Source organism: Melospiza melodia, chromosome 2 (genome assembly GCF_035770615.1).
Source record: "Melospiza melodia melodia isolate bMelMel2 chromosome 2, bMelMel2.pri, whole genome shotgun sequence".
In the NCBI taxonomy this organism is placed as follows: domain Eukaryota; kingdom Metazoa; phylum Chordata; class Aves; order Passeriformes; family Passerellidae; genus Melospiza; species Melospiza melodia.
In genome coordinates this window covers 128274134-128293741 of record NC_086195.1, presented here as the reverse complement: position 1 = coordinate 128293741, position 19608 = coordinate 128274134, and the positions used below count along the sequence as shown (strand labels likewise).

Here is a 19608-nt window from a genome sequence, read left to right as displayed (position 1 = left end):
GACTTTTAGGATATTTAAATTTACAGGTCTATGTGTAGATCCCTATTCAGTAGTCTATACTCCTATTAACAACAGTGCAGTTCTAGGAAATGCTGACTGTAGAGAAGGGAAGAGTTGTTAATTTGACCAGCTACAAGGAGAACACCAGTAAAAGCTGTTATATTTGTTCTGTGCCAAGATGTCATTGGTTTTCCATGTTACTGGTGTTCCTGTTTTGCTATGAAAATAAAGTCATGACTTATTTAAGGATTTCAATATCTGCTGAGGCAACGCCAATGGAGGCCAGGTGGGACTGGAGATTCTGCTTCTCTCTGGGCTCCCATTCCTGTGCTAACCCATCTTTATGTAATTTCTTTTCATTTTGTTTTCATTTCAAGTTTTCTTTGTTGCCTCTTACACCTTCAGCTTCAAATCCATTCACTGTTTACTTTCAGGAAGTGTCTCCCTTCAGAGGTGAAATGAAAATAATAATGTGTCCTGGTTTAGGGCAAATCTGGGAGGAAACTTCTGAAGAGGTCCCTCCAGAAAGCAGATTCAAGCAGCCCCCCTCCCCCAACTCATTTGGGAAAACATTCCTTGGACAAAAGTGAAAAAAACCTCTTTATTTAACAAGGAAAGTATTCAGAGACATATGAAATGAGTAATATTAAACAATAAAACCTCTCGCTGTTCTAAAGAGATGGCAAATTCAGAAAGTCCTTGTCATGGGGTGTAGCTTGGCTTACTCAGTCTCTTATCCCTCCAGCACTGGAAAATTGCTTGTCCCAGGCCCTGATGAGCCACAGGTATGAGCTCCTGGTGTTCTTCTGGGTTTTCAGTCCAGAGCAGGGCTGATCAGTTCTAAGAAAAAGAAAAAAAAGTCCAGGAAACTTCTCTGCCTTGGCTAGCTAAAAAAACTTACAAAAAACACAGAAGAGCTCCCTCCCACTGCCCGCTGCAGACAACACAGTCCAGGAGTAGGATGTGGGGGCACAAGTGCAGTTCCTGATAACAAACTCCGTGCTTCTTCTCCCCCTCTTCTCTCTTGGAACCAGTCTTAAGGTGCAGAACTTAATATCCAGCATAAACAGAGCAGACAATTGGGGATACCAGCATCATAAAGTCACCCTAGGACATAATGTCAAAAGGTGATAGTTTTTTCACTATTTGTCCTGCTTTATTCTAAACCTACCTGACTGATAATTGAAATCATCAAGAAAGTCCACCCAGCACCTTCCATAACTTTTGTTTTGATTAATTACAGCTTTAATTTTAAGGCAAACCTTTTGAGTCATTTATGGCATTTTAAAACAATCAAACTTTGAATGACTACCAGTGTTTCTGGAGGCAGAATGTTCTATTGTAGAACTGTGTCAGTGAAACTCTGATCCTTGTTTCTTCCTTTTCCACTAGGCTGTTTAAAATATTTAATACTTTGAGGCAGCATTTTTTTTTATTTTGTTACTTGCATTTAGTTGTATAGTGGATTGCATTACTCAGCTATAAACTAAAACTGACTGACAGATAGTTCTTGATTCTGTATTTGCCAAGTCATAGGAGGTGACACATTCACTGTAATTCATTTCCAAAGAAAATATTCTCTTTTGTCCTCCAAGATCTCAGGCTTCAGTTTTCAGTAAGATAACTGTGCACCCCAAGAACATCACGCTTATTGTTGAATCTGAGAAAAGAATATTTGGACATTTACATTTTTTTTAAAAGAACTGTTTACATATTGCAGGGATCTCAAAGCAAATTTAATGGCTCTCTTGTCTGTTGTGTAGTGAGAGTTTCATGCAGTAGCAGATAATTAAGCAATAGAAAACGGTCTGTCTTGATTTTATGTTTTGAAGATTGACTATATTTAAATAACATATCTATCCAAAGATACAGATGGTACTCCTTTTTCTACTGTGACACAGGTACAGGAGAAAAAATAAGTATTGCTTTTCTGCAAAGTATTTTACACAGTATTATTCCATTTCTGTGGGGGCAAATGAATTTAAAAGAGCTGGTTAAAGGTTATTGACCTTTGATGGTAACAGAGATTTCATGCAGTTAAGCAAAATCTATTATGCTATTCCAAGCTGGGGGAATAATAGGTCTGGTTTGTTCCCTGAATATTAAAAGGATCATATTCAGGTGTCTCAGAAAACTGCATATAGAGCAAAAATCATGTGCAAGCCCCATCCATTTAAGTGGCTTTGTATGGTTTAAATCAGTTAAAATATTGTGCAGATTTTGCAAATATAGACCATTGTTTGTTAAATTTTTACTAGCAAGGGAATTAAGCCTTACTCTTCAGCTGCAAAATAGAAGACATAAATTTATTTTACTGCCTTGCAGCAGTAGGTAGAAAATAAAAAAAAAGAAGCTAAATGTTAGTACAGATTCCTACACAGAAGACAGCTTTTAACATTAGCCAGAAATAGCCAACTTGTCAATTACTACAATAAGGAGAATTTCCGTGAAGCCAACAGTTAACAACATATGGGACATATGACATGTGCAGAAAAATCTAATTTAGAAAAGTAGTGGGCAAGGATTAAGGAAAAATTTACTGCAAACCTGACACTTTACAGTAACCTAGAATGTGATAGGAAGATATACCAAAATTAAACTGTAAGTTAATTTGAAGTTATCCATAAAATCTGGTGTGGTTGCAGTAAAAGCTCCTGCAAAGCTGCTCACCCATTCCCTTCCTGACAAGGACAGCAAGATTCCTCACCAGTTACTGTCACAGGCTAAACAGATTCAACTTGGTGGAATTTTTCAACTGGAATAGGCTCAGGTAGAGAAAAATAGAAAGACAAACATTAGAACAACACTTTTCCTCCCCTCTTTTCAGGCTTCACTTCTTCACTCCAAACTCTTCTACCATCACAAGCAGCACATGGAGGTGGGGAGTTGGTACCTGGCAGTCTCCCTCTCTGCCCCTTTTCTCCTTCACGCTTTCCTCTGCTCCATTCTGGGTTTTCCTTTCAGGTGTGGAGCTCCTTTAGGAGTGTCTGTCTGCTTTGCCACACTGGCTGCAGGCTCAGCTGTGTGCTGCTGGGGGTCTGTTAGAGCTGATGGGACAGACCCTGCCTCTCCCCACACACCCCATCCCTGCAGCCCCACAACTGCCGACACCTGCACTGTACATCTCCTTGTGTGTTTCTCAGTACTCTGGCACTTTTTGTGAGAATAAGATCAAAATTAAGATCCTAGTTGTGTGCATTTTACATTTGGATTATTTGTTGTTAGTTAAAAAGAAGGAATGTGTACACCAAAATGTTTCAGTGTTGAGGTTGTGGTGCAGAAACCCTTGAACAGACCTAGTAATCCAATGAGGGGAGAAAAACTCTTAGATTTTCTTCAGTGCAGTCAAGAAAATAAAGGGATATAAATCAATATTATTTCAGAAAAATACTGGTCTAGACTTTAATATTCCAAACTATTTCACAGATACTAAGGAATTATTGCTAATATACTCCAGTAAAACCTCACTAAAATGCCTACACATACAGATTGTTAGCACTAAAGATCAGCAAGCTTTGACTAAAACTAAATTCCCTAATATATTTTCTGTTTCAGAACCATATGTACCATGATCTTGATTTAGGCTCACAAATTTTCTTTCAACAATATTGATGCAGTAGGTTGACAGAAAAATAGGCAATCAAAACAAAACAGCCTTAGGGTGGCTCAAAGTTTTTTCCCTTTGATTATTGTTGATTGGGAACCACCTACCCATAAGATCATCACACAAAATATCTATTTTCTGAGAACCTGATTAATTGAAGGGAGGGGTTAGGTGTTGGTGTTGCCAGAGAGAACAGAGGAATAAATGAAATGTTTCAGTAGGTCCTTTCAAAAAATGAAGCACATGGAAAATGTGGCACATTGGAAAATTTCATAGTTTTCTAATATAAGTGTGAATGAGCTACCATAATTTTTAATTTTTTATAGCTCTTGGGGGGCTTTGAAGTCTTAGATTCTTCTTAATATTTTTGTGTTTCCAGCATGTCATCCATATGTTTTTATCAAAGGGAAAACCTTTAAATTCACTTTGCAGTCAATTTTTGACACTGAAATTAACATTTAAATTTATAGCCAGTACTTTATAATCTAGTTTTCTAACAGATGCTAGAAGGAAGACAGGCATCTCCTTGACCAATAGACTTTGCTAAGATTTGAAAAAAGATTGTGAAGAACATCAGGAAACAGGGATGTGCTTTCAGTGTCCTTTTAAACAACTTATCAATAAATAATTTCATTGCCATCAGAACCATATTTTCACTTTTTTATAGAATTCCTAAAGCTATAACCTTAATCAAGATGGAAAAAATGTCAGTGCCCACAGTGCATCCCCAGGCCCTGTGACCTCTGCCCCTGCTCCCAGGGCCTTGGCTGTGGAGCTCAGGGCCGGCTGTGGCGGCCTTGCGACCTGGGAGCTGTTGGATGGGAAGGAGCTGAGCTGGGAGGCAAAGCTGGGAGCAGCACTGTCGAAATCTTTCACCCATCCTTTGTCTCTGGAGCCACATTTAGTCTCAGGTCCTTGCTTGAGGCAGTCCTGTACCCAGCCATGATCCTTGCTGATCCCAAACCTGGACCACTGACTTGACTCCTTGCTTCATCTGATTTACTTGGATTTGTCACTGGAGGCTTTTCTGGCAGCCACAGAACTTCTGTTAGCTCTGATTCCCATCACCAGACCTGCTTGATTTTCTTTTTTGGGTATTGTGGGACTGTGCCCTGCAAGGATGGTGACCTGCCTGGCCTGTGTTCACCCTCAGCTCCTGCCTGCCTTGCATTTGTTGAGTACTCTGCTTTTACTGCTCTCTCACAAAAAATTAACTATAGCATATTAAAACCTTACAGTAAAATCTGTAGTGTAGAAATACCATCTGTGATGATCTCATTTCAGACATGATATGTACCAGAAGTAGCCAGAGACCATGATATAGTTATTTTGCTTCTATGTTCTAGTATTAATATAAAAAAAATAATAATAAACATGCATTACATATTCACAAATGAATGCATTAATATTAAGCCTTGAAATTGTGTCAGCCTTTTAAAATAAATTGCAAAAAATATTTTTGTTTCCATGAAAGTTAAGAGACAGTTCACTTAACTAATTTTAGCTGAAAGGATCATCAATGTCCTTATTGTAGAAGAGAGAGGAATAAAAGAATGTTCACTAGAGTGGGAGAATTGTCACTCTGATATCTACATGAGGAGGAGGTGGGAACTTCACTTCTGATAGCATATTCAGACTAGGAGGAGATAAACCTAATCAGCCCAGAAAGCCAACTGTGCCTTGGACAGCATCCAAAGCAGTGTGGGCAGCAGGTCAAGGGAGGTGATTCTGTCCCTCTGCTCCACTCTGTGATGCCCCACCTGCAGTGCTGCATCAGCTCCTGGGTTCCCAGCACAGGAAGGACACAGAGCTTTCTCAATGGGTACAGAGGAGGCCACCAAGATAATTGGAGGGATGGAAAATCTCTCCTGTGAGGAAAGGCTGAGAGAATTGTGCTTGTTCAGCCTGGAAAAGAGGGTTTGCTGTGACCTCATTGCAGCCTTCCAGTACCTGAGGGGAGCCTATAGGAAAGATGGACAGAGGCTGTTTACATGGACCTGTAGTGACAGGACAGGGACAGTATTAAACTGAAAGAGAGTAAGTTTAGTTTAGATAGTAGGAAGAAATTCCTTACTGTGAGGATGGTGAGGCACAGGAACAGGTTGCCCAGAGAAGCTGTGGATGCCTTATCCATGGGAGTGCTCAAGGCCAGGTTGGATGGGACTCTGAGCAATGTGGTCTAGTGAAAACTTTATTTCTAGTTCAGTCACCCTGCCCATAGCAGAGTGATTGAACTACATGATCTTTAAGGCTCAACCCAAGTCAGTCTATGGTACTGAAGATGCTTCACTAAACATATGTAATGATATATTTAAAGGCAGGCAGACAAAACCCTCCAGCAACAATCAGTCAGTACTGCTGCAGTGAGTTAGAGCTATGGGATTCAGTAGTTTTACAGATATATGTTCGTTTGCAGAATCTGAAAATTTTGGCTTCCCTTCTTGCATAGTAAATGTTGCTGGCATGTATTTGTTTATATGCTGACCTTTGAAAATCAGACTCACATAATGCCAAGTGATACGCACAAGGGCTATTAAACAATGTAATCTCACAAAAATAATGCTTTTTACCAAGATATCTAGTAAGCAGCCAGAAAAATCTTACTAAAACTTTAGGCAAATGAAGTAATAGATACATCCAGATATTTCAATTATTTAAAATTAGTATTTAAAGAATTGTACCATGGTTTGTTTAGTTTTGGTTTTTTTCAACATCCTATTCTACGCTGCACAGAAGAAAAATACAAATTCTAAACTGTGGTATCCCCTGAATTATAGAAGAATAAGAGAGGCTCATCATACATGGGGTGAAGAGCCTTGCTGTATCTACAGCTCTGTGAAGGAAGGGCAGATATATAGATAAGAGTGAGAGAAAACTCAAGTATGAGGAGAGAGATTGGTTTGTCAAAGCCATTGCAAGTTTTTAATGTACATTTGTGTTTGAAAGACAAAATGCTGATCTCTCCTTAAGAATATAAAGCCCATTGGAGAATGAGACCTGCATGCTACAGCAAGAGTGGCTGCTGGGAGTGTGTGCAATGGGTGTTTGCCAGAATGATTCAGTGATTTTCTTTGTACTGATCTCAGGAATGGGTCTTCTCCTTGCACGCTTCATTGTACTGGACATTTGTGAGAGAAAGGTGTTTAATAGCAACCCTCAGTTCTGTTTGCCTTGTATTTCTTTATCACTGACATTTTTGGAAAGTTACTAATGCATTATTTATCTGAGGTTTTTCTATTCCTTTTGGTTGTTACTTGTATAACCATGTGCCACAGAAGGTGAGAGAGCCAAAGTACATGAAGCAGCCTTGTCATGTGTGTTCCTGCCTGATACCAGTGCTGATACTCATCACCAAATGTGTGCCCTGCAGGGTCACTGATGATTTAACTGTTCCTTCTCCATCTTAGCTCCTGCAGAATTCTTGACTGTGTAGCTCTTCTGATTTTACAGGATATTTTGAGTGTTTTTTCCATTATATGCCTCTTTTATTTCTTTTACTTTCCACTTATTGAAATGTGAATCCATTCCCATAGTAGATGCCAGTGTGTTTTTCTTCCTCTTTTTATTCATGCTGGCTGTTGTCCCATTTCAGCTGAATATCTAAAGCACATTTTGCCTTTGAAAAGCAACGTGAAGGTTATTCTTTAATTCAGGCAGTGAGAGTTAGTTACTGTATGAGTAGCATTTTTTGTTCCATCTAAATTCCTGGAAAGTATTACACCCTGGGGAGGGAGAGCGAACTCCCCAGAATTATGAACTTGATTAAGGGAAAGCACTTATTGACAAGGTCTCCTTGTTTGAGCCTCACAGAATGTACATGTGCATGCTTGAAAATCTGCTTCCCAGCTCCCCAGCAGAGAAATCTTTGCTTGAAGCTAAATAGCTCCTGAGTTCTTGGAATTCAAAACTATGTTTCTAAAACCGAAACAGATTATTTTTGCATGTATTCATTATATTTTTTGTGAAGGTAGAGAAAGAGAAACTATTGTTTCTCTAGCATTTTGAAACCTACTCTGAATATTTAAAAAGTGAAGTCTGTGGAAGCATGTCACTTTGTTGCCTCTCTTGTTGAGCTGATTTACTTCTGTTTGTTTATTGAAATATGTATCATTCATTTATGCAACTATTAGTTTGAAGCTAGTAAAGCTGTCTTGAATAGGTTTTATATTCACACAGACTGTGACTTTTATTGCTGTGTGGTTTATGTGTTTTCTCTGAGCTCATGGCTGCATTACATTTATGAGAGAAAATAATTATTAAGCAGCAATTAATACAACTGAATGCCTTTCTTGATTTTCCCTTAAATATGAGCAGAGTTAATCTTTCAATGGCTAGGGTTTTTTGTAGCCCCAACTAAGTCATACCAAGTTTCTATAAAAGGCAATTTACAGGGAGTAAGGATCAATATTTCACTGTTAATATCACAGTGTACGGATATGTTAATTCTATATGTTGGGTGTAAGTCAGTAGTAACTTGCTAGAAAAGGCTGAGTAGACTCAGCTGTCCTCTGCCCTCAACTTGTAGGCATTACTGTAATTTATGTTAAACATGATGAAGGAAACAAACTCATAATAGCTGTGTTTCACTCTCAGTGGTTTGGGTTTTTTTGGTTTTTTTTGTCATTTTTTCTTCCTGGGAAAATCAGAAAATGTATTTCCAATTTGTGGATTGTGAACTTAGTTTTCATTTTTTATTCTCAGAGAAAGAGGTAGTAAATTAATTTCCACCCATTTTCTCTCTACTTGAAACCCAAAACCTTTTCTTATTGTTTACCTGATATATTAAGAGAAAGAAAAAATTGACATGAGTTCTGTCAGCAGTACTTAAGCATGCCTGTCTTCATCAGGCAAATGTTTCATCTATTTTTAAACTTTAATCTTCCTTACCTGAGAACATTAGAAAAAACTCCATCTGAACCAGTGACGTTTAATTTTGTCTGCTCAGTCTTCAATGTTGAGTGTTTAAAATGTCAACACTGCAAACGATGATTAATTTTAGGTGCATATTGCCCTTAATTTGGGAGAGTTCTGTCACTGGCACAAAAGTGTTAAACCATTAATTTACTGTTGCAAAAAGCAGGAAACAGGTAGAAACAGAAAGGAAAAAAATTCATTGACATTATGCAACATTGTCAGTCTGTAAATGTCATCAGGTATTTTCGAATTATTAATCTGAAATGTGATGAAGGCATAAAATCTTTAGTTCTGACAAAAAAATTGATTGTTAGAAGACACTGAGGACATACTGTGAAATTGGCATTGTGTTCTGGTCTAGCAACTTTCAGGCAGTAGGATGTTAGACACATTGTCCTTTGGGGACATTGTCTAATTTAATCCATCAGTATCATATATATATACATACATATATATATATGTATGTATGTGTTTGTCTAAATTACATTCATGTGAAAGATTATGGAGTTGATCCAGATAAAAAAATCATTTAGGTCTAAAAATAAGAGAATAGGAAGACAGTGCTCACACTGAACATGTCACTTCAGAGCTGAAACTCTTACAAGTGTTGCAGGCAACAGAACATAAAGCTGTACATACAGTGGCATGTTGGAAAAAACTAGAATTCTTTGGTGAACTACATATTTGCACCCATTTCTACTGGGCAGATTAAAATAAAGAAACTCAAAATATGATTTTATCCTGAAACATGCTTCAGTTTTTTAGTAATGTAAAGAACTTTAAGAACTGTTGAAGGTAAAACATTATTAAATACATAATCATTTAATTTATTTATAGTTTGTCATTTTTAAACTTAGTGACAAATATGGAAGAGAAATAAAAAATCATTTCTTCCAGAATAGAAAATTTTTACTCAAATTTCATTTTCTATATATTTATTTAAATAATCACATGAACTAGAAGCAAAATAATGAAGTCGCAAATTAAGGTTATTTGTTCCAATCTAACCACAGCTGGTTGCTAATTTAATCACTTCACATTATTGTTGTATCCTGGTTCTTATTTTAAATCTCTTCAGACTGGTGACTGTGCTTTCTTTTGGTTATAGACTGCCTTGCTTATCTTCTTTTTGATACTGTTCTTTGACAATTATTCTTTCAGGAGCAATGCTGACACAAGCAATCCCATACCCTTCATTCCTCTCATCCCCTCCTATCTTGCCACACCACATTTCCTCTTGGTTTATGGGGCCTTGAAATCGTCTAGGCTCAACTGGAGAGCTACTCTCAGTTAAAAATAATCCAGACACATAAAAAAGTGTTGAGTTTTAATGTCATTTTCTTGACTCACAACCTCTCAAGCAGTTCAGCCACCAAATTTGGGGGACTGGTCTGGATACCATGATGTATTTGCAGGCCTGAAAGAATGCAACAACAACGACAAAAAATTAAATAAGTCCTAAATACTTGAGTGTCTTCCTTAGGTTTTTTAATTCTTTTCCCAATCACAGCTATTTCACATTCCCAGTGGGTTTCATGATATTGCAGCTCCTTTACCTGCAACTGCTCTTGCAGTCAGTAGGAGATCAGGGTGGTTTATTGGATATTGCTCACTGACTTAAATCATCCATGCATTGACTGATAAATATAGGAGTAGACTTTCTGGTAATGGTAGATAAGTAAATACTCAAAATTACATACTTCAGTCTATTTAAACATTGGTTAAGCTTTTAAAAACCCAGACCACAAAATCATATATCTGCTCTTTATTGATGAATAAAACAGCAGAATTTTATCCTTTTCTTTTTCCAGGTGTAGAGCTGAATTCCTTACGCCAAATGAAGGTTCAGAGAGCTATGACAATGCTTACAGACGTTCGACAGCTCATCTCGAGTGGAGGGAGTGTGAACCAGAAGAATGATGAAGGAGTTACCCTGGTGAGTGGCAGCATGGAATCATCACCCTGGGAATATGCGTGTGTTGCAACAAGTTCAGCATGTTTGCAAGGCAATTCTCTTAAGAGGGTTTTTATGACTGCGCCTGAGTGGGTCGCTGCTGGTGAGAGACAGACGGTGAATCTTGTTTCTTGAATCAGAAGGCTGAATTTATTAAGATATTATATAATACATTATGACGATACTAAATGGAATAAGGAGAGAGGTTTGCAGAGCTGCTAGGCTAGCTAAGAATAGATAGCAAAGACTCTACAACAAAGCTGTGGCCAAGGACTCAGTCCCCAGCTTGCACCTTGTGATTGGCCCTTAATTATAAACATAGAAAATGAGCCAATCAAGAAAACCCCTGTTACATTCCACAGCAGCTGATAATAATTGTTTACCTTGTCTTCTGAGGCCTTTTGCCCTCCAGAAGACGCAGAAATCCGAAAGAAAGGATTTCTGTGAAGAAATGTCTGCGACAGGTTTTGGTTCTATTTGGTGTTTTGAAAATAGATATGTGTTAATTCCATGCATAATATGAATTTTAAAATAAGGTAGTGCAACATCTCAATGACAACTTTTTTTTCTCCCAGCCAACAAATATGCAACATTAAATTTAATAGCAAAACTATTAGCACCTTAGTTTAAAGCTGCAGGAGATAGATGTGGTGTCTGACATTCTGTGTGAGAGAGGGGCTGAAACTTCACTCAGTGATCCCTGGTTTTGGCTTGTATCTTCTGGCTGAGCCCTACTAAAACACTGTTTCCTGTAGCAATCCAATCTTGATTCAGTGTACTGAAGCATTCACTATATACATGGAAAAGTACTCCTACTCACAAATTTGCATGTTATTTATGGTCACTGGATTTTACTATACTTTCTTCTTCAAATAGATCTTCTATCCATTTGTTTTGTCAGTATTTCAATTTCTTCAGCTGTCAAATGATTCTAATTTCATGTGTAGTTCCATAGCATGTATGTGGAATGTTCCCTTTGCATATGAAATCTTCAACACTATTATCAATCAATCAGTAAATGGTAAATCAGCAGCATTAATATATTGAAAGCATTTTTAAGAGTTCCTTGTTTTTTTTTCTGCAAATAGTGTACAACTATAATGAGAGCACTAATAATTATTACTATCATTTCTGCATTTGCATTGAATTACATTGCCCGATACTGAATTAATATACTAAATCATTGTATATTTTAATATCTGTGGATTGCTTAAGCTATAACTGAAAAAGTGATCAGCCTCATCCCTGGATTGAATCCAGCCACAGGCTTTCTCTAGGAACAGAACACTGTGACTTCTGGGGTGACAACCCCAAGGCAGTTAATTTAAAAACAGGACAGCAGGGAAGGGGTGGGAAGAAACAGCACAAGTTTTAGTTTATTTCATAAAAGCATTAATTTACCTTTCAGTTTCCTGATATTTTTATCTAAGCTGCTAAATCACATAGCTATTGTACTTAATTTCTATTGCTTTTTTGTCAGAATTGTTGAGTTAAACTGAGTTATGAACTTAAATAAATCCAACTGTATAAACACTTTCCTGTAGTTAGCTGGAATAGTTGAAATATATTTCTGAAAGATGTTTAACAGAACTGCAAATACTAGGAGAAGAACATTGTGGGTACTTTGGGATTTTTGCTGTTTGCTTAGTAGAATGTTGACAAAAGGGATACTTTTTGCATGAAAAGTTGTCATGCTGAAATCTGCGTTTTTCAAGAAATAGATACAAAGTAGGTAACTTTGCTTTTCTTTGAGATTTCTATTATGTGAAACTTTCGTTTAACAAATTGGTGGAACATCCAGAATTTCTTAAACAATTATCTTTTTATTCATGGGTGTTGAGTCACCCACTCTGTGAATGTTGTATGGATATCAGAGGGTTCTGGAAATAAGGTTTTGTTCCTCTACGTCTGTCTCTACAAAAAAGACAAATACATTTGTTTTAAGTCTCAAATCCAATTTTTTAATTCTTAAATCTCAAATTTCTCTTGACAGAATATATGTATATCCATGAGTAAATTAAGATGAATTGAGCAAGAAGTTGTTTTAAATGTAAATATAAATATACACATTCTCCTTGGCTCATAACAACTACATTTGTGCACATGCGGTACCAACAGACACTGAATTTTTTTTCTGCTGTATTCTCCTCTAATAGTTTTTCTTTGAAGTTTTCAGCCATAAAATATTTCCTAGGAGCTCTTACATTGCTTGAAAATAGCACTTGTCAAGTTGATGTCTGGATAGAAACTGTAGTTTCTTCTGCTAAAACACACCCTCCCTCTACCATGAAGCTGTGTCAAATTACAGGAAAGATTTGAGGGTTTTGTACATTGGAAATCATAGCATGCAGAATCAAAGTTCTGTCCCCAGGGGAGTTTTGCACCCTTTCCAGGGGAAGATTTTGAATGACTGTATTCTTTCCCTCTGCATCAATCATGTTCATAGTGAAAACTTTATGTATGCTCTGTGTCTGCAGCTGAACCAGAAATGGCAGGTAAGGGAAATTATATCCCAAACTCTCATTTTAGTGTCTCCTATTCTTACAGTGACTTTGGAACTACACAGTTGTAGTAACAGGTTTATTACAAGACTTTTTTATTGCCGTTATCCATCTATTTCAATCACCACAAAAACATCTTCTGCTAACAGTGCTTTGAGGAGAAAAAGTCATGCAGTTGGGCTGTGGGGTTTGGGGATACAGGGACCAACTATAATCTGACTTGTCAATTTCTGCCATATTCCTATGCCCTATTCTTACTGACCAGTGTGAGTATTAAGTTCTTCTGACTGGGGATGATCAGTTCTATTTTACTGAATTCCAAATTCAGGCCTTGTCCCCCGCATTCCTAGAACTGAAGAGAATGTTTGAAATTACAACAGAGGACTGTGAGAAAGTAAAGACAACTAAACTGTAGTCTGGGTCAATCTCATCATATGAAATATATGCCTCAACAGTTACTCACCACATATAAAAAACAATTTCCACCAAAACCTGCAAATTACATGTTTTCCCTGATATAGGATTCCTTATTGTATTTTCTTCTTCTACTTGATTATTATAAGAGAAAATAATTTTATTGCCCTATTATATCTTTCCCTTTTTCTCTGTTCACAAGACCTGTTTGCTATTATATTGTTTTTATATTTATTTTGCACACTTCCTATTTGTTTTAAATGAAACCCCACATGGCTGCTGGCATTTTTTATATTCAAAAATCTCAATCTATAAATAGCATATGGTGGAACTGATTGCTGATATAAGTGCCAAACACATACAGAGTCTTAAATAATAATACATTGCAAAATATAATGTCTAGCTCCTCAAATCTCCTCAAATATATTTTTTAAATTTCTTTTTTCCTTTTCTTGCCATTACAGTTTTCACACTTTATCATTCTTACACTATTTGCTGCTCAGAGTGACAAGCCCTGATCAAACACAGCCACCTTTGAAGTTATCCCTGTCTTAGCAGCAAGTTGCTCTACTTGACCTCCTGAGGTTCCTGCTGACCTAAGTTTTGGTCACTCTGTTACTGCATTTTGCACCATCCTCCTGTTTCATTTTGACTCTTAAATGAAGTTTAGAGATACAGAAAATCAACTAAAATTGTTTAAACAATTACAAAAGAAATTAAATATCTAGGTAAGCAATGCAAGTATAGAAAATAAAATCTTTGTGGTTTAAGCCTGAGAAAGTATTTTTTGTCTAATTTTGTGCTGCAGTGTCAATGTGCTTGGTTTGATTATGTGCTAATGAATTCATTCTGGAGTAGTGTCAGCTGGGATACTTGAACTGCTAGAAAACAAAGTTTCTAGGCTTGAAGAGGGCTCAAGCTCTGTTGAAATCTGTGATTCCACCTTGGCTTGTGAAGTCTTTGAAAGCATGTTTGCTTGAAGTTATATGACAATGATAGACTAGATTGGTTAGTAGCTCACAAAGAGCTAGAATTATTTTTTTCGGGTGCATCTTGTTTATAAATGCTAAAAAAGATTCTGCAGACGTTTTCTAGCCTGTAGTAATCACATGCACATTTTGTGTTTGCTGTAACTGTGATTTAGAAAAGATATGAAGTAGTACACCATGGATGAGTTCTTTAAAATGTTACTATATGCAAAATTTACCTTTTATTTTGCAGCTGCATGTGGCCTGTGCTAACGGATACAAGAATGTTGCATCTCTGATACTGGATCATGGGGCTGATCTCAATGCAGTGGATAATCAGTACTGGACACCCCTACATTTGGCTGCAAAGTATGGACAGGTAAAGCATGATTTTTCACCTGCTTCTCTTGCCATTGTGGTAGTCTTCTGTAGCAATAGCAAATGCTTTCAAGTCTGGGAGACTATTCTTACTTTAATGCAAAAAACTTCCTCATTCATGTAGTACAGATTGGCATTTGAAATAACAGAGACCATTTGAGAATGAAGCTTGTAAAGCTATTAACCCAAAACACCTCAATCCACCACCAGCAACAGTTTGTCTGCTGCATAAACTAGGTTTGCACTGACATTTGAAAAGACAAAATAAACACTTTGTTATTTTTTTACAGTCTAATACCAAAGCTTATTTAGATTTTTGCTGTGTGTAATTCTGTGAATAAATGTCCAGGATTCATCTAGCAGCTGTGTTCAAAGTTTTCCATTCACTGAGTTCTGGGAGGGTGTCCTGGGTTTGGGATTTAGGGGCCATGCCTAAACATGACTTGTCCCTCCTAATACTTTTTCAGTTTTATTACCTTTTCAGTTCTCCTTCATCCTCAGTCTCCCCAGACATGTTCAGTGAGTCTTTGTTACAGTTTGACCATTTTAGGAGAGTTCTTCACAACTCTCCACCCACCTCAGGGCTCACAAATCACCACTTACCCATAGGTGTCTTCTAAAAACCTCTGTCATAATCTTAGCTCGGACTTCAGAAAATAAATAATACACTTTATAACAAGAAAAAAGTAAAAATGGAGCAAAAGTTATAGTAAAATAGTAAAAGTAGATGTGTTTATTTAGTTTAATTAGTTCTGGTGGGTAATAGATTTCTCCTATTGAGATACCTTGTGCCTGCTCTTTTATAGAGTGTTAAAGATCTGCATATTTCCAAACCAGATAAAGTTATTGGGTTATTTATCTATATTCAAAATACATATATGTGGCCTGAAGTGTATCCTCAATAACTTCAGGTAGTTTAAATTTACAGAGAAAAATTTCCCACAGAGATATGCTGAACCAAAATTTTGTTAGCAAGTGAGGTATCGGGGGGTCTCTTGAATTTATTGTAGATTTAATTTTCTCATCCTATCTTATTTATGCTGTTCTGTAATTCTGCTTCAGTTCTACTGCTCTCGCTACTCACTCTGCCAGTGTTCAGTCTTCAGTAGGGCAGGAATGCTCTTATTCAGAAACAAGGGGTAGCAGTGATGCAGTCTTGAGCTTCCTATTCTCACATTTTAGGATGGCTTACGAGTTAGGGCTTTGTACTGCAACAATGTGATTATACTACAGCTGGGCATTTCTTCTATTGTAAAGATAAACCTGAGTTTAATTGAAGAGGACTTGAAAGAAATCACTTGAAAGGGCTGGGAAAGGACTTACCTTTCCTTATATATGTGTAGCATGCATGTGTTTGCACCACTAACTCTGGATGACTTGAAATAGTCTTTTTCTTGTGAAGATAGGTATTTTTCTTTTAGAAACAGGCTTGTACATGTAAAGTTTGTAGTTGAAAGTGGCTAATGGAAAAAAAAAATCTTTCCTTTTGAAGAATTCTAAGAGCTCAGATTGCTATTTTTGAAATTATTCTTTTTGTTGGCACTTTTGTTGGACTGCATCTCCCTGATATCCCAGATGACAATGGTGTTAATTCTTACTATTTCAGGAGTTTTCAGTGAGGAGTCAGGGACCAGCTGCTCGAGTCTCTATACAGCAGTATAGGCACACACAGACAAAGACTATGAAAGAACATTGTGCTCTTCACTAAAATTAGCTAAATACAGGCCAAATATTTTCCTTTTGTAGTGTTAGTAAATAATAAAGTTTAGAAATATCCAATTAGCATTATATATAATTTGCCAATGTTATTAAGCAGATAAATACAGCTTTTGTGTGATTCTGTTTGTAAGAAACAAGTAAATAATTTAAATTCTTTTATTAAAGGGATTTATTGCATATCTTCTACTTCTTTCTGGTAACTACACTATCAGGGTGTTTTTAAAATTTCCTTTCTTATTATTATAATTTTCAAATACCTTTTAGCCTTAGAATGAATTCACATGCATACCGTATTTATAATTCCATTTTGAGTAATTAATTATAGACTAATATGAGCATTGTTCCTATTTTTGGTATAAGTAGTTTGGCAGAAAGGAAATAACCTTAGACAAGACATGAATTGGATAGTCTCTTTTAAATTAAAGTATATTTATGAGGAAATAATTATTTTTTAGCTGAAAATTTTAATGTTCCCTGAAAAAGCAATTAATATAAATTCTGGACTTGATCCCTTACAGTTTCACACTCTTCTAACACATATTTGTGGCATGTTTTTTTTAAAAGTCACACTTTAAAAACTTGCTACAGTGATAAATATCTTGTACTGGAAGACTGTCATAAAGTCTGTTTTGCTTTAGTTTGATGTCCTTTTAAGTTCTTGGGAGGACTTTTGTCCTTCCAGAAATGTATTTAAACAGCAAAATAACCTTTACTTGTCTTAGGGCTTGTCTAATAAGCAAGCCTTTAATGAGTGGTCACAGAAATTTCAGAAAACCTGTTGTAAATCATTGTCATTGAATAGGTTTCTAGCACTGGTTCTGCATTGCCTGCAACCAAACCCCATGCAATATTGGAAAAATATTATATTCCAGGAGTCGTAAGGACTGATAGTTTTTCCTGTTTATAAAATAGCTGCAGATGTATTTTTCATGTGGAGAAGCTTCTCGCCTTAATAAAATGCTATTAAATTAGTTATACAAATTACAGATTTAGTTTTTGAGCTATTTTATGGTACATACCTTCCTTACATATGTATATTTTACATATTATCTTACCAAAAAGAAGTTGTGATATGAAGCAATTGTTACTCTATTTTAGAGTAACATCCAGACTAAGTTGAAGCACTTCAGCTCTCTACATATACTGTTCTATATTTTTAAATCCACAAAATGGGAAAAACCCCACACATTGGCTATTTGCAAGAGCATAGCAATAATGAAAATAGTACTAATTTACATTACTCGGAGGAAAAAAAAAAAGAAAAAAACAACCCCAAAAAAACCACCCAAGGAACCGTGTAAGTTTTAAATTTATAGTAAGAAAATTTAATTTGCTTCTGCACAGGAGGAAACTTGTAAATAATAAAGGCACTGTAAGCTTCTTCTTACAAATCTCAAGTTGTGAATGAAGTGGATTATAAAAATCTTACTGCTCCATCTTGCACAGTAATTTATATGTAAAATTACTGGTGAAAGATACAGCAATCTGAGTGAACTAATCATGTGAAAGACATTGCATCCACACCTTTTAATAAACCTGGCTCATAGAGATTCTTTGGTAATGACAAATCCATTTTTATTTCAGATGGGGTTCCTCTCAACTAAATTTAGCCAATTAAACTGAAGGGCAAAATCAAAGCTTTTTCTTATCTAATGGGAAGAATCACCTTTAGAAGACAACTCAGAGAATTCTAGGGGATGCATTTAAAATAAGGATGATGATTCATTGCTTGTAGGTCTGACCCTCCTTGGTTATAGAAGTCATGGGCAGCTAGCATATGTCAGAGGTGTAATCTGAACATCTTTAAATCCTTCATGAGGGATCCAGATCAAAGTGTGAGGCTAAAGGATGGGGCAGCTGCCCACTGGTGTTCTTTACCATGAAGGGGGCATGGAGTTGATGCCTTTTATTTAGAAAACATAAGGTTGTACAGAGGGAACCCTGGAGGAGGAGTAGAGTTAGATATTTAAAACAAAAACAATCTGATCACAAGCAAAACATAGCAGAATCCTGTTGTATTGTCTCCATAGAGAGAATAATTAAGAGTTTTAAGTGTCAGTACATATTATCTGATGTTAAAAAATATTATCTATGTTTATCTTTACAAATATTTGTAAAGAAAACCAGTTTAATGGATAAATTTACCATTATGACTATTAAAACAGAGCATGGTTGAAGGATAAATGAATTGTCCTGTAAGTGACAGAAAGTGTAGATCCAGAGTAGAATATTTTTCTTGCATAGGAGTACAGGATATTGCTGGTGAGTTTGAGAGTTGTGTACAGGATATGGCTACTGAGTACAGAATAGGGCAGCTGAAGCCACTGCCTGAAGGTCAGTCTCTGTAAGACAAGAATCTGCTTTACAGAAACAGGTTAGGTTATTAATGAGTGTGATAGACTGTTAATTGAAACACTACTAGTCTGCAAGCATTAAAAAATAGACCTGTTTTTAAACAATGTTATTCTGAGTTCCTAGGAATGACAGTTCCTGCTGTCATTTCCTCCCCCCATATAATCATTAAGGGTAAAGGCAATTTGGTACTTTTAATGCATTAATGTCCATTTCTAGTTCCTAGAAATGACAGTTCCTGCTTTAATTTTCTCCCTCCCTCCCATATAAGCTTTAAGGGTAAAGGCAATTTGTGTTTTTAATGCATATTAACATTATAACAAAAAATTTATATTAATGAGGTAATAAGATCAGAGTTACTTACCTTAATCATTTTACTCTAAAAAAAATGATGGAAAATAAAACCTCTACAATACACATCCAAATTTGCGCCTGCAACACACAAAAACCTCTTCAAAATAAGATTATTAAGGCAACAAAGCTAGCCTCAAGAGATTAGAATATCTCAGAGTTGCCTATGTAAATTTACCAGGGCCTTTTGGACACAGACGAGTTTAACCCTGTTTTGGATGGCAGCTGGAGCCCTTGGTGTCCCTGTCTGGCAGCAGGGGCAGTGCTGGTGTGTTTGTGGCTGCTGTCTGTGCACACCAGCGCAGGGCACACGTCCTTGTCCCTTGGGTGCCCCCCTGCCCCTGCTGGCACTGGTGCCAGCTGCAGAAGGGTGACTTGTGTTTCTCAGGCCCGCCCCTTAATTTGAATTTACTTTGTGGACAGCTAGTAATCTGGCATTGGTAGTGCTGTTCC

At 36.6% G+C, this 19608-nt stretch overlaps 1 protein-coding gene across 3 annotated transcripts in view; it reads left to right on the top strand.

The window, feature by feature from the left end:
* The window catches only part of MYO16 (myosin XVI), a 357379-nt gene that overhangs the window by 149132 nt on the left and 188639 nt on the right, over positions 1 to 19608 (top strand). For all 3 annotated transcript variants that reach the window (XM_063149977.1, XM_063149978.1, XM_063149976.1), the window contains exons 6-7: positions 10330 to 10454; positions 14609 to 14734. In XM_063149977.1, coding sequence (XP_063006047.1) covers positions 10330 to 10454; positions 14609 to 14734 — 251 coding nt within the window. The remainder of the gene's footprint in view (positions 1 to 10329; positions 10455 to 14608; positions 14735 to 19608) is intronic.